General features: G+C 37.6%; 1 protein-coding gene across 2 annotated transcripts in view; it reads right to left on the minus strand.

Annotated features, from left to right (window-relative positions):
- Positions 1–3,266: 3,266 nt before the first annotated feature.
- Positions 3,267–14,205, minus strand: part of LOC134845226 (centrosomal protein of 152 kDa-like) — a 152,511-nt gene continuing 141,572 nt past the window's right edge. For both annotated transcript variants that reach the window (XM_063862139.1, XM_063862137.1), the window contains 7 exons: positions 9,605–9,871; positions 9,406–9,531; positions 8,864–9,250; positions 8,679–8,799; positions 8,439–8,592; positions 7,820–8,255; positions 3,267–4,434 (listed from right to left, as the gene is read on the minus strand). In XM_063862139.1, the coding sequence (XP_063718209.1) occupies positions 3,670–4,434; positions 7,820–8,255; positions 8,439–8,592; positions 8,679–8,799; positions 8,864–9,250; positions 9,406–9,531; positions 9,605–9,871 (2,256 nt within the window). In that variant the 3' untranslated portion in view covers positions 3,267–3,669. The remainder of the gene's footprint in view (positions 4,435–7,819; positions 8,256–8,438; positions 8,593–8,678; positions 8,800–8,863; positions 9,251–9,405; positions 9,532–9,604; positions 9,872–14,205) is intronic.

A 14,205-nucleotide genomic window follows, 5' to 3' on the forward strand; every position in this document is an offset into this window, starting at 1 on the left:
CCATCTTGTAGTCTTTTCTGCCACTCTACCCTTTCCGCCTGCAGTTCTTGGCTGAATGTTGACAGCTGTTCCGACAAAACAGACTTGATCTTCTCCATCTGCTGTGCCTCCTAAAACAGCAGGAAAAATGATTCCGTTAGCTGATTCCTTGCTCGAGCATGTTTTTTATCCAGTTGGTTGACCTGCGGATTAAGTTTTATGTTCACAAGCCTTCGAGTAATTTGATGAGATGTCACTTACCCGCAGTTCAGATGCCGCTTTCACGTCGTCTTGATCATAATGCAATTTCCCTTGACCTAAAACGAAGTCTCTTCGAATAGTTAATCAATTTGTCTCTGAACTTTATTTCGTTCAGAAAACCCACCGATAAGGTGTCCCAAGCCCAAACTAATGAGTGCAATGAGGAGAATGACGAAGAACCTCGGACCCATGAGGAAATTAGTGAGACTCTGATTCTCGCTGTTGTTCCTGGACCTCTGATGGTGCTGGTCGGGAGTGAACGGCGCGTGGCTGTTGGTGGCCATGGAGCTCGAGCACTCGCTCTGGTATCCGTCCTCGTCTCCTTCGCCGATGGTCTCAACATCTCCAGCTTCTTTTTAACAAAAAACGCCTCACTTGTTAACTTGCTCAAATACTCGAAATGGACCTAAACCGTGTTCCACTACTTATCCGCTTTTTCATAAAAGGAAAGATACGCATTGATAGGGAAAAAAACATAGCCAACAGACAGTTTGAAGAGTCATGAAAGCAAGGAAACAGAAAAAAAGATCAACGTCGTGTTCTTTCATGCTTCGTTCGCATGTGTGCATACACTCCCACCAAGCGAACATAGCCAACAAGTAGTCGGAAAATAAAGAAACATAGCCAACATACCGTTAAACATTCTCAATGAACACAAGTAAATCTCAACATTCGAATACATGGCCTTAAGCTATTTGAGTTTCAAGATTGACACTTTTTTTTTTACTAAATCTACCTAATTTGAGAAAACTGGGTAAACAGGTATTTTTCCGCTGGGAAATCTGAAAATTAAATTGCACTTTCGCAACTAGAAGTCGATCGCGTTTCTCGTGACCTTTACATTCAACTAAAAAAAAATAACGTGAACCAAAAGTCAAACCGCAAAAAAAAATCAAAATTTAGCTTGAACAAATTTTCAGACTTTTCCCTGAAGAAAAAATTAACAAAATCACCGAGACATATATAAGATTATTCACTAAGTTCATGACTCTTAGTAATAAAGCAAATTGAAAGCTCATCAACTATTCAAACTTTCGGTACTTTTTTCAGCCTGTTCAAAAAATAATACTTAATTTTTATCGGTTATTTTTCTTTAAATGAAGACAATCCTCAATGGGCATTCTTAACTGGATATAAGCTATCTCCATGCTCAGGAAATAAAAACAACACCTACCATTCTGAATGCCTCCCTGTTTGACATTCACAAACAAATCGTGACATCCGGAAGGACCCTCTACGTCATCTCTCGTCTCCTCATTGGATCCAGTGACGTCATTTGGTCGGATGAATGGGGGACCTGGGGAGCTGTCTGTGTGACGCTCATTTGGATCCAGGGTCACAAAATCAGATGATTCCGCACCTGGACATTTGATAAATTTATAAACCTATTTCGTTCGATGGAACATTACTTGGTTCGAACCCTCAAAATGTCTATTTTTTGAGCAAGTCTGTGGTATCATGACATAATCATCATCAGCGATGGTGTAAGGTTAGCTATAGCATACGGAACGCTAGCCAACCAAAGGGTTCTGACCAACCTTAAACCTTTGACCAACCGCCAAAATATATTAATTTGGAAGGGGAGCTCGCGCCGAAAAAAAAGCAATTTTTGGTCAAAATTTTCCAAAAAGTTCCTAAAAACGGTTTTGTTGACCTGTTACATCTGAATTTTTCCTGCGCCGTAAAATTTTTTGTGCAATTAGGATTAGGGTCTTCATAATATTCTGGGGTTTTGATAACCTGACCCCCCCCCCCCCCCCCCCGAGATTTTACCGCCCCTAGATAAAATAAAACGAGTAGATTTAAAAATTGCCACTCTTTACCTGAATTGACAATGTTGGCCAGATGTTTCGAGGACACCGGAACAGCTGTGCGTGAGAAGGAAACTGAACGACGTCTGAAACAATATTTTGAGTTTATCGGTGCGCAACAAATAGCTAATTTTTTTGACATCGATATACTCCAGGTATCATTCGATTTGATTGGTGGGCGAACCAGAAAGATTTCCATCATCGTATGAGCAATAAGATTTCACGACACATAATATTTGAAAACGCTAACGAACCTGGTGCTATTGCCGGGCGACTCATCACTTGGTGCATTAAGGGGAACGAACGCATCACCTTCTTCCACCAAACTAACATGCTGATGATCTGGATCAGCCGACAGAGCTGCCAGTTCAATATCTTCACCTTCTATACTATCCTCTGCTTCTGACATCTTCAAACACAAGTCACATTTATTATCTCGATTATTAATCCAAGCTCGTGATTTAAGTTAATTACTTATTTTGAAAGATAAGATAGCGATGTTTCAAGCACTGAGACTTGAAGTTATTGTAGAACAACGGAAGTTGCGGCAATTGATAGCTATCGTACATCTCTAGTGACCCTGAGACTGGTTCAGTGGATGTTTCAACATGCACAAATTGAGATGTTCTTTGATTTTAGTGACTATAAAGCTTAAATGAAGCTCAGTCATTTAAGTTTATTGATCTCAGGACATCGTTTTTTTTTAAATCTGCCTTTAAATAACATCGATACTACAAACCCTTCCACGTAATGCAGGAAAAGAGAAAAATTAAGCTGTGCTGCTTTAGTTTTAAAATGTAGTCATAACTCATCTATCCTCACCGCAGAGTCGGAAGATTCATTGCAGTCCTCTGGGTTCAAGTAGTGCCAGTCACTGAACTCATTCGCCCCACTGGATACAATGCGTGACTCTTCACTACTTTCAACTGCAGCTGCACTATTGCATCTCTCCTGCTGTTCCATTACTAATCAGCACCAGATTTGTGATATGGTATCCAATCTCAGTTCAAAGGGCAAGTGAAATAGAAGTGTACTCTGCTGCACTTGGATGGAAAAAGATTGTAGTGCTGTCTAGGATCAAATTTGGTTTGTCAATATACAGCAAGTAAGATGAGAAGATCATTTTGACCTTAAAAATAGATTTAATACACATCTTTTTATTTTCAGATAAATGACTTCTTTGACTGATTAGAAGATGTAGCAAAAAAGAACAGACGAAAATAGAATGTGTATTGCTAATTGGAACTCAAAAAGAACATAAACATTTTTACATATGGTACACAATTGATGAATTCAATGCAATCCAATCACACATTTCACAAGAGAGCTATTAATCAACACGAAACTATTATTTACAGAGTTAGATATGTTCATTAAAAACAGACGAATCAATCTAAAGGTCACGTTCAAAACAAAAACACAGGTACGCAGCAAAAGTCCAGTTCAACGCAGAGAAAAACTTACAAAATCTCAAGTTCTAAGACCAGAGCCGCAATATGATTGCTACCAGCCACAATTTCTTTTGTTGATAAGTCACAATTATGATCAAAGAAACCTTATGAAAAAAATCAATATTGCGTTCCATTGAACTTCAACTAGATGCTAATAACTAAAAATTCTAGTAGCCAGAGTTTGAGCTGTGACTAAAACGCAGCGAGTTCGAGTTATGCAATAACCTTGAACTCGAAGATGTTCTACTTTTACTTGGACCATCTTTGCTTAAACTTATGCTAGGCGCATTTACGTCTACGCTCGCTCTAGGACGAGACATCGAAAAAGTTTTTGGTAGATTGGCATATGTATCTGTAGACACTTCTGAGTGATTTGAGGGTGAGCCATGATAGACTTGGAAGGCAGGGTAGCTTGCAAAAGTGGCACTACTTGACCCTGACAAGTAGGGATTAGTAGATGCTGGAACTCTGGCTGGCGTGAAGGTAGTTCCACTGGGCCGATAACTGACTGTATGATTGGATGTTTGAGAGGTAGCAAAATACTGATCCCTCGGAGTGCTTGTAAAACTATAGTTATGCACTGCCGGGTTCTCTTCTCTACTTGTCAGCCTCTGATATTGATGATTTTGACTAGTTTGAGGCTGAATGTCAGAGTATACATTCTTCATGGACATCATGGAGTTTGACTGGTGCAGCCTACGAGGTAAACTATTTGACCTTGATGTGTAATCGTTCATCGCCAATACTTCGTTTTGATGAGACGTTCCAGTAACACTTGTGTCCAGAAGTCCATTGACGTAAGGGACTTGTGTCTGGTTAAGCTGAGCAGCTTGCAGTTGCTGCTGCTCCAACACCATATTGTTCAACTCTTCGCTGCGCCTCCTGGTATCCAGATGCTCTTTTGCGGTTTTCTTTCTAACGACAGGACGATCCTAAAACATAATCGAATACTTGCTTTTGAAAAATAATTGAAATTTATTTTTTGAAACACATAATTGACATGCGTATCGGAAGTACGAATACCACCCAATTTAGTACGGATAGTCCAATTGCGTAACAATACGATAATCTAATATAATAATTGACACAGAGGCGAATCTGCAAATTCGCAAACACGCGAGAAAGCGGTGAATTTCCATAGGTGCCAATATTCATAGTTCCCAAAATAAAAAATGAGTCGCATAAGTCCCAAAATTTATCTTCTTGAATTCTGATTGGTTGAAATTTGAGCCAACGGGTTTATGGATTCATTGTTTACTGTTCAAGCTGCATAATTTCAAGCTGCAGAATAGTGACCGCCGCAGCCGCGCCAACGTGTTCCGAGCTTGCCACCAAAGGGTAAGACTCTACACGGAGTTTACCGCCTGTTATCGCCGCGAAGCTACCGGGGACTTTAAACCGAGACTCGGCTAATTTAGTCTTTTGACCAATTGAAAAGATTTGGGACTTATGCGACTGCTTTTTTATTTTAGGACCTATGGGCATTTAAAAAGTTGCATCGTACCATCACACTACGCTACGCATTCCTTTGCCAAAAGGCAGGGGATAGCCGCTTGCGCAGCATAAATTCACAAAAATGATTTTTTTTCTCTCGATTGAACCCTGAATCTCCGATTTGGCAGGGTAATATTTGACAAAAGTTTTAATATTAACCACAATGTCAAAAATAGGCTTTTTGAAGCCATACGTTTTTTTCTACCTAACTTAGGCAAAAACCGCTTGATACGGGGAGATCTCATGATTTGTTTTTTTTTATTGAATTTTTTCATCTCAGATTTGCGCATTAAACATTTGAGAAAAACAACAAATTTCATACATTTTCATTATACCTGTTTTCTTCAAACAGGACCTAAAACTAGCCAAAAATAAAACAAAAACGCATGCTATTGAATTGCTTATGCTTAAATAGTCTTAAACATGATAAAATTGAAATATATCAAATGCAACCAAATGAGCACTTTTATTCGCTAGTTAGGTTTTTTAAAAAAACTTCGTAATAATGCACTACGCTTCGCTTCCGAAAACAGCAATATGATGGAGTGATGATTGACTATACTACACAGAGGCGAAGCTGAGCTTCGCGCCACTTGCGATAAAAATGATAGAAGTTCAAAAGATATGTCTCAAACGAAAATTTAAAAAACAAATTGAAGAAATTGTTGGCTAAAATATGAGCAATAAAATTATTTGAATTCTTGTAGAAATCAATTAACTAACACTTTAAAAGGATTCGGGCTCCATCCATTTCTCTCTCATAACAACTAGATGGAAACGATAAGAAAAAAGACTCGGTCAAAAGATCTAAAAATTCATGATTAAATTCAAAAACTTTGCCTAAAAATATGCAACCAAACAACCTGCATGTCCAACGGGCAAACTTGACGATAAGAAAGGCCCCATATATTGCTTGCTATCAACTAAGATTAAAATGAAAAACGAAATTGAAAAACCAAAATTTCAAAAAAAAATGCAAAGCTGAAAAATTGTCAGAAAATAACTTCCAGAAAACAAAAACACTTTTAACATCTATAAATACATTCTAAAGACGTCAAACTTATCAAATATGAAAAGTTGATGAACAAGATTACAACAAAAAATACGCCCGTTAATGAAAGAAAAAAATCTCTCATAAAAATTTCAGCCCGGAAAATCAAACTCTTGAATATAGTACGACATTCGCCACTATCTTTCGTAGATTAAATAGTCATAACAGAATTGTAAAAAAGCATTCTGAAAAATCATAATTTTTTTTCAAAACATATGAGTGTTTTTCAAATTTATGACTTTTTTTCCAAATTTCTGATTTTTTTTCGAAAAGTTTTGAAAACAGTGCAACGTTGAATCAATTTCAAATGAAATTTTACATTGAGGCGAAGTTGCACTTCACATACACAAGCAAAAATATGACCGATAACGCTACTGGGAAAAACTTAATGAGTAAAATTTTGAGTCTATACAATTTCTTAAGTGACCCACGCCAATTATGAGTCTACATAAGTGCTAAGTATCGAAAGCCAATTATGGCGCATTAGACGTACCAGTCAATTTGAAAAAAAAAAGAAATTCACCAACTAACATGCCTCAATTTACAGAGCGGACGCATTTTAACTAGTATACGAAAAAGTTCATTAAAAACATCCGACCCTGCCCAGGTTCAAACCCCCTTATTTTGGTGCGGGTCTCCTTCCCTACCTCTACGCTATAGATCCATAATACCTTGAAGCTAAAGTGCCATTTGTAATATAATAGTCTGTGTTAATACCCTTAGAATAAAAGAACACTTTCAAAATGAACATTGACATTTGCGACGGAGGCTGAAAAAAAGAGAGTTCATACTATCACACAAGCTTTGCTTGTGTAAATAACTCACATTAAACTAAATTAAATAAACCTAAGACTAACTTCAAGCATTTTTAATACAAGAAAAACCAGATACCATTGAATTTAAAAAAATACTGGCGTGTAAGAAAACCATGAACTATATCAATTCTCTTGAAAATGAAATGAAAGTATTTAAAAATTGAAGCAAACAGTTACCAAATTATTACGAAAAAGGTATTGGAAAAAAGGCGATGGATTTGGTCGAAAAATTGTTCAATAAAAAATGTACGTAGTAAATTTACAACTTTAAGTTCGAAATCTTATTTAGCCTTCTAACCTCCATAATTAACATTCAAATAAGCCACGCAGTTGCTTGCAAAACAAAGCAGAAACTAAGCCGACAAAAAAAACCGAAAGCGACGAAGTCAAAAAATCAATGAATACCAAAGAAATATTATTTTGAAAATTTTGAAAAGTGATTTATTGGAAACCCACTAATAAGGATGCACAGTTTGAGTAATAGACAAATGAGCGCAAATAGGGCGCATATACTGCATGCATGTCGTTTATACTGTATGAATGTCAATTATATACTGCATGCAAATCTGTGGACAAAGTTGTTTACAGGTGAAAAAGTCAGTAACCGATTTCAATACCCTTGCTTATCGCAACGGTTATAATGTTTGAAGTTTGCGGCTGCTCGCGAAATAAACCTTAATTGCTGACTGCTATGCGAAAATGTGAAACCCAAAAGTAGCATTGGAATTAAAACTTGAAAACCCTAAAACAGCATCGGAATTGATTTTAAGTAACTATATGAACTTTTGAGGAACTTCCCGAGATTTAGCATACATAAATTAGTGATACATTGAAGTGCATGATTTAATGTGAAACTACTTGTTTGAACGTTTCGCTAGGAACAGCCTTCAAAAAAACTTCATGTATAGTTCTTCCTAGATATTCAATGCTATATTCAAGAAGGAATTTCAATCCTACCCGTCGCACTGATGACTTTGAAGACTGCTGTTGATTTCTACTTTGAGCTTGACTATTAATTGCGAGCGGAGCAACAAAAACCCCATTGGCCGCGTTTTGACTACTCTGACTGTGACAAGACATGTTATCTCCGCTGTCGCCAGGGTGTAAATCTACAGACACAGGGCGACTATTTTTGTTGATCTTCGTCTCATTAGCCCTTGGAGCATTCTGATTGGCTATCATGTGGGCTGGAAACTGGGCTACCTCTTGCAAATTGTTCATCTGTTGCTGTAGTTGCTGCGAGTGAGCTTTTGTAGAGGTGGGTTCGGCAGCCGAGTTCGATCCCGAGTGGGGACTGGATCTAGATGACGTCATTGGAGTTGTGCTCATGTTTTCGGACATAGTGGACACTAGGTGGCGAATGTCTGAAGTGACTTCCATGTCCTGCTGAACCCTAAACAAATTGATGTCAATTTAAAACTTTGGCCACTTTCGAAAGGAGGTTCTAAAATTTCCGAATAGATTTCGAAGTTCTCAAAAAAAAACAGGCCCAGTGCACTTTAATACAAATTAAATTCAAACGTTTTTCTTCCAAATTTCTTCAAGAATTCCAGATAATTGATGTAGAAGGCATTACTTCGGCAAAAGCTCGTTGACAAGTACATGTTCCAGCGAAGAGAGGTAGTTCTGGTGCATCTGCTGGGACATCAATTGCTGATCTTTGTGCATCTCATCTCTTAAAACCGAACAGATTTCTTCCTGCCTCGTCAACACGTAGTCCACGACATCGGCTAAATATTGTTCATTTTTGATCAATTTTGCAAAGATTCAAATTTTTCAAGAACACTAAGTTAATCTGCGGTCAAAATCACAGAACCTTTCATCATTTTGATAGTGTCGATAACCGATGTTCTGAACTCATCCATTGATGCAGCATCTTGGGTTTTTTGCTTCTCCCTCAGTGTTTGCGAGTCTCCACTAACATCCGAGGAGTGCGTCTAAAACCGATTACCATTCAAGTCATGAAAGAACGGATTAGAAAAATGAGCTACTGATTCATACCTGAGTAGCCTTTTCTGCGCAGGACACTTGTCGACTTTGTTCCCTGGGTGATTTATTTTCCAGTTTTTGTTGAATCTGAGCAATTTTTTTGTCCATCATCAAGATAGCTTGGTTGCTTTCCGAGACCTGTTGTTCCTTCAATGCTTTCAATTCCAATTTCAGTTTAGAGTCATTTCTACTTGCCGCTTGCAGCTTCTTCTGTAGTTCAGTCACATTGTTTCTTAGCTCGGCTTCCTTGTCTTCGAAATCTCGCTCAGTTGCCGATCGTGTCTCGTTGATTTTGATTTCGATCTCGGTTGAAAGTGACTCCACTTTCTTCTTGTACTTGTCCAGTTCCGCTTTGAGTCTATCCCGTTCCTTCTCACGCTCAGTGTTTGAGCTTTGCTCCTGCAACAAAAATTAAACTTGCAACAAAGCTTTTCTCTTGATGATGTTTTGATACGCCATATGTTGGTGCTTGCGGTTTGACACAAACCTGTTTGAAAAAAAAAAACGTTTTCCTTCAATATTTTCGATAACAAATCGTGATTTTTCACACTTACATTTTCGAAACACCGTTGTAGTTTTCTATGCTTCACGGACCAATTCGTGATATCTAAATTCAAATCCTCAATGTTGCTTTTCAGTTCTGAGCATTCTTGTTCCAAAGATGATCGCTTCTTGGCTTCCTTAACAACAGCATAAGAAACAGGTTTAGAAATAAACATCTAACTCCACAATTTAGTTGTAAAGAAAGCTCACCTCATCGAGGAGTTTCCTTAGTTCATCAGCGCTTTCTTTGTACACACTTTCGAGCGACTTTGCCTCGCTTTCTAAATTACTCTCCAACTCTCTGTTCAGTTTTTCTAGACGTTGTTTCTCAGTCTCTAGTTGAGAAATCATCTCGTCCTTTTTCTTTATCATCGCTTCGTATTCCTCTTTGCTACTTGTGACTGATTCCGAGTGCGTCTGATTCTGCTCACGTTCTTTTCTCAGCAGTTCCTTGGCCGCTTTCAGCTGAATTTGGACCTGAAATTCAACAGATTGTATTTTATTCTGGATTTTTTTTTTTTTTTTTTTTACAAAATTCTAACTTCAAGACGTCAAAATTTTCTTGTTTTTATGATATTCCAAAACTTGAAATTTTTATTGTAATAGACAGTTGGCAGCATGCATCCCCTGCATCACATTTGCTGACCTCGAGAAAGCCTTCGGCCGTGTTCACAGGGAAGTGATCTCATGGGCTCTGAGGCAACAGAGAGTTCACGAAAATCTGGTACAACTAATAATGTGCCAGTACACAGAGTCGAAAACCAGAGATCGCCGGGCCCAAGGATGCAAGAATTACTTAGGATCGGCACTTTGTTATTTATAAAAGAAATTTAAGATGCTACGAGAAACTTTCGTTCCATGGGATATACTATATGCAGATGACCTTGGTGTATCCGCTGAAATGGAATGTCAGTCTATTGAGAGGTTTGATACTTGGAACAAGGCTTTGCAAAAACGCGGTTTTAAAATCAATGTGGATAAGACAAAGCATTAGATTGCAGGCCAAAAGTCTATTCCTCAAAAAACGGAAAATATCCATTCACTTGTTGTTTGAAGGGAGTCGGCGCCAACTCAATATGCAATTCTTGTAACCAATGAGTGCAAAAAATGCAGTAGCCTGAGGAAACTACTTAAACATAATACTCATTATGTTTGTCCAAGATGCAATAATCCTTCCAATTATCGCTCAAACTAGCAACGAATAAGCAGAGAACAGATGCTATATATTTTCCTATGCTGCAGATCGTGATCATTGCAAAAATGCTACCAAATGAGGCTTTTTTGCGAGTAAGATAGGAAACAAAGTAGAGTCGTATTAATACATTACGCTTGCTAGCTCGCTAAAGCAAATCGTATTATGTTAAAAAAAAGTACGAAACGATTCAGTAAAAAATTCGCTAGTGTCATGTATTTTGAACTTCTTAATTTTCTGCCAGCAGGTATTTCATATTTATTACAAGATTTGTAGCCTCTGAGAGTAGCCTGACAGCGCCCACTATGTTCGAAAATTCAAATTTTTTAAGTGTTTTAAATCCAAGAATTAAAAAAAAATTCAAAAGATAATAAAAAACGTCATTTCCCGGAAACTAAAACGACTTGAGCAGGAATTTTTGGAAGCAACTTTTGCAAAACTTGAGAATACCCGGCATATTATTTTTATTTTTGTGAGGCCTTAGAAATCTGTTTTGAAAATTTTTGAAAAAATCAGAAAAACAGCAGATCTCTGGAACAACCCTGAAAGCACCCCAACATAGGATACCTAATTTCAAATTTGCTGAAATAACGCTGAAACGAAAAAAAAAACGCCCGTTACATCATGTATAGATGGATCAATTCACCCTCTACATTGCACTACACTGCGCTTCCCTCCTCCGCTCCATGCTGGCATCATTGCTACAGCCTTACAATTGAGCTTTTCAATAAACCTAGCGTTCATAAACTGAAAAAAAAACGAAAAAAATCTCAAGAGTGGCAATATACGATATACCTGAAAGATGCAAAAATTCTTTCGTTGAACATGCGAAATTGATATAGCTTAAACATGGGGAGATAGGTGTTACACGCATTTAAATATAGTATAGATGAGAATGCTACTCTGCCGATTAATCAATTTGAAACCCTCAGTGCTGTCGAAGAGTTCTGCTATTTGGGTGATATCATTTCCGTTGAAAGTGACGCAATACGTGCATCATTGATCAGAATAGCACCTTTCTAGAGGAAATGGCGGCAAATTGCGCCTCTGCTGCTGAATAAAGATACTTATTTGACTACAAGGTGTCATATCTACGGAGCTTATCTCCGACCAGTTCTTATGAACTGCTCTGAAACCTGGGCACAGGCCAAGGCAAGATCCGGCTCTCTTAGAAGTGCTGATATGAAAGCTCAGCATAGGATTTCTGGATTCACTTATAAAGAAAACTTACAAGAGTCACGAGTTACCAACGAAGCAGTAATTAAAATGACAGGTCCTGTTGATCTGGACAAGCTACAAAGCTGTTGCGACTACGATGGTAATGCTATGTTCACCGGAGAGAAAATGGCCATGCGCTTAAAACAACAGACCATGTTTCAGTTCCAGGGAAAAGACCTGCAGGAAGGCCTAAAAACGCTGGATCGATGGTGTTAAACGACAACTGAAGACTTTAGGCCTCAGATCCACAGACTGCCTTGACCGAATGGCATGGAAAAACGTGCTAGCCTCCATTTATACAGAGGCGAAGTTTCACTTCCCATACACAAGCAAAAATATGACCGACAACGCTACTGGAAAAAAAAACTGAATGAGTAAAACTTTGAGTCTACAAGATTTCAGGTTCGAACCCTCTTATTTTGCTGCTGGTCTCCTTCCCTACCTCTCCGCTACAAAACCATGATACCTTGATGCTGATGTGCTATTTGTAATATAATAGTCTGTGTTAATATCCTTTCATTAGCATTGGCTGTACTTAAAAGCTGGATCAAAATGAACACATTTTTTCGCAACCATTGCATCGCAACAATATCTGCGACTTAGGTTGAAAAAAAGAAAGTTCATACTATAACACAAACTATGTTTATTTGTACAGAGGCGAAACGGAGCTTCACACCACTTCCGAAAGCACACAAATAGCATTCGAGCTATGCTTAAGTAAATAGTTCGAAAGCTACTCAGAATGCACTCATCTGAAACATTGCTGACTCGCTTTCCGGATGTCCAACCCCGCCACAATGTGAAAACGGACAATAAACGCATTGGTAATAAAAGTAGTAGTATTGGAATCTTTGATGTTCATGATGGATGATTTTAGCTATCCTCGTAAGATCAAGATAGAAACCGTTTAAAACTCTGATGTAGTGGTATGAGTCTTTCCTACTACGCAATTCTACCAGCCCAAACATATAACCATTGATTTTTAAAAGTCGAAAAAAATTGATCAGTTCATGAGCTATTTTGACTGGTTTTATCGTTCTTCGACTTTCACGATCAAAAAAATTGTTAGTGCATTCAAAAATGACACAATCGTAATAACAAAATCGAATGACTAGGTAGGGTTCTATCACACAGTTTGACTTCGGATCGTTGAATGTATGGATTAGATTACGAGGGCAGTTTTTTACTTTCCGCTACACCGTTTATCAGCTAGAGTTCAGTTTGTTCGTACAGAGGCGAAACGGAGCTTCGCACCACTTGCTAAAGCACACAAATAGCATTACAAGCTAGTAGACAGATAATGAAAGAAAAGCCACAAAATATGTTCAATTTGAGAACCCCAATTAACAAAATCGCTGTCGTTAAATATATATTCAGAAACACTTTTCTAGCGGAAATTAAGCCGACACAAGTTGGGCAAACTCCCACTGAGCGGAAAAAAACGCTTGTCGTGAAAAAACGTTTGCAAGTGATGAAATTTGCAAGATTCTAAATTTTTACGCCTTCCTCCGGAAAGACACAAATCTATTATCCTCTTCAAACAATGCAAATTTAGGTGCAAAGCCGAAAAAAAACGTAAGCCCTAATAACAGGCTAATTATAACTTTCAAGCGAAATAAAAAAAAAAAAAAAAAGAAACAACAAAACATACGGATTTGGTAAAAAAATATATAGGTATGAATTTTATCTTAATTTCAGTGAAAAGTGCTAAGAGCACAAGAAAAACTCCCAGCGTCGTTACGCCTAGACCAAGTGCGCCGGAGACGCCTGGAAATTTGAATTTATTATAACCTAAGTTATCAAATGATTCAACACTTTGCTAAATAAGTTGTTAACCTGAAAGAACTCTTTATCGCGATTTGATAGGGCTTTCTAATCGCAAGCGTTAGCATAAACTTATCCAAAAGACAGTTGGAAAAATGTCAATGAATGCAAGTAAACAAAAAAAGACTTGTTTTTTGAAAAAAAGCTTAACGTTCGATTTTCTATGAGAAAATAGATAGCCTTAAAGCTATTTGAATTTCTAGCAAAAGTAATGATTGAGCAATTTGAATAAACTGGATCAGTATGCAAAGTTTTTCTGTCGTTGGACATCTGAAAATTAAATTACACGTCCGAAGCTAGGAGCCGATTACGTTTTCCATGACCTTTACAGTTTTGCTATTCGATAGTGGAATTTGCATTCTTTTAAACAAAAGAAATAAAGTGAACTTAAACGGAAATCAAAATTCGAACCGCAAAAAAAATCACGTTTCAGCGTGAACAAATGTCTCCTAAAAACAAAAACTATTTCCTCTGTTGTTTAAAAAACTTTGTTCACGCTATCTTTTTATTTTAATTTTCCTGAACAAACTACGTTCATCGATTTTTCACAATCTCGTACGCTAATACGAATGATTCA

This window comes from Symsagittifera roscoffensis, chromosome 4, assembly GCF_963678635.1.
Source record: "Symsagittifera roscoffensis chromosome 4, txSymRosc1.1, whole genome shotgun sequence".
NCBI classification, from domain to species: Eukaryota; Metazoa; Xenacoelomorpha; order Acoela; family Convolutidae; genus Symsagittifera; species Symsagittifera roscoffensis.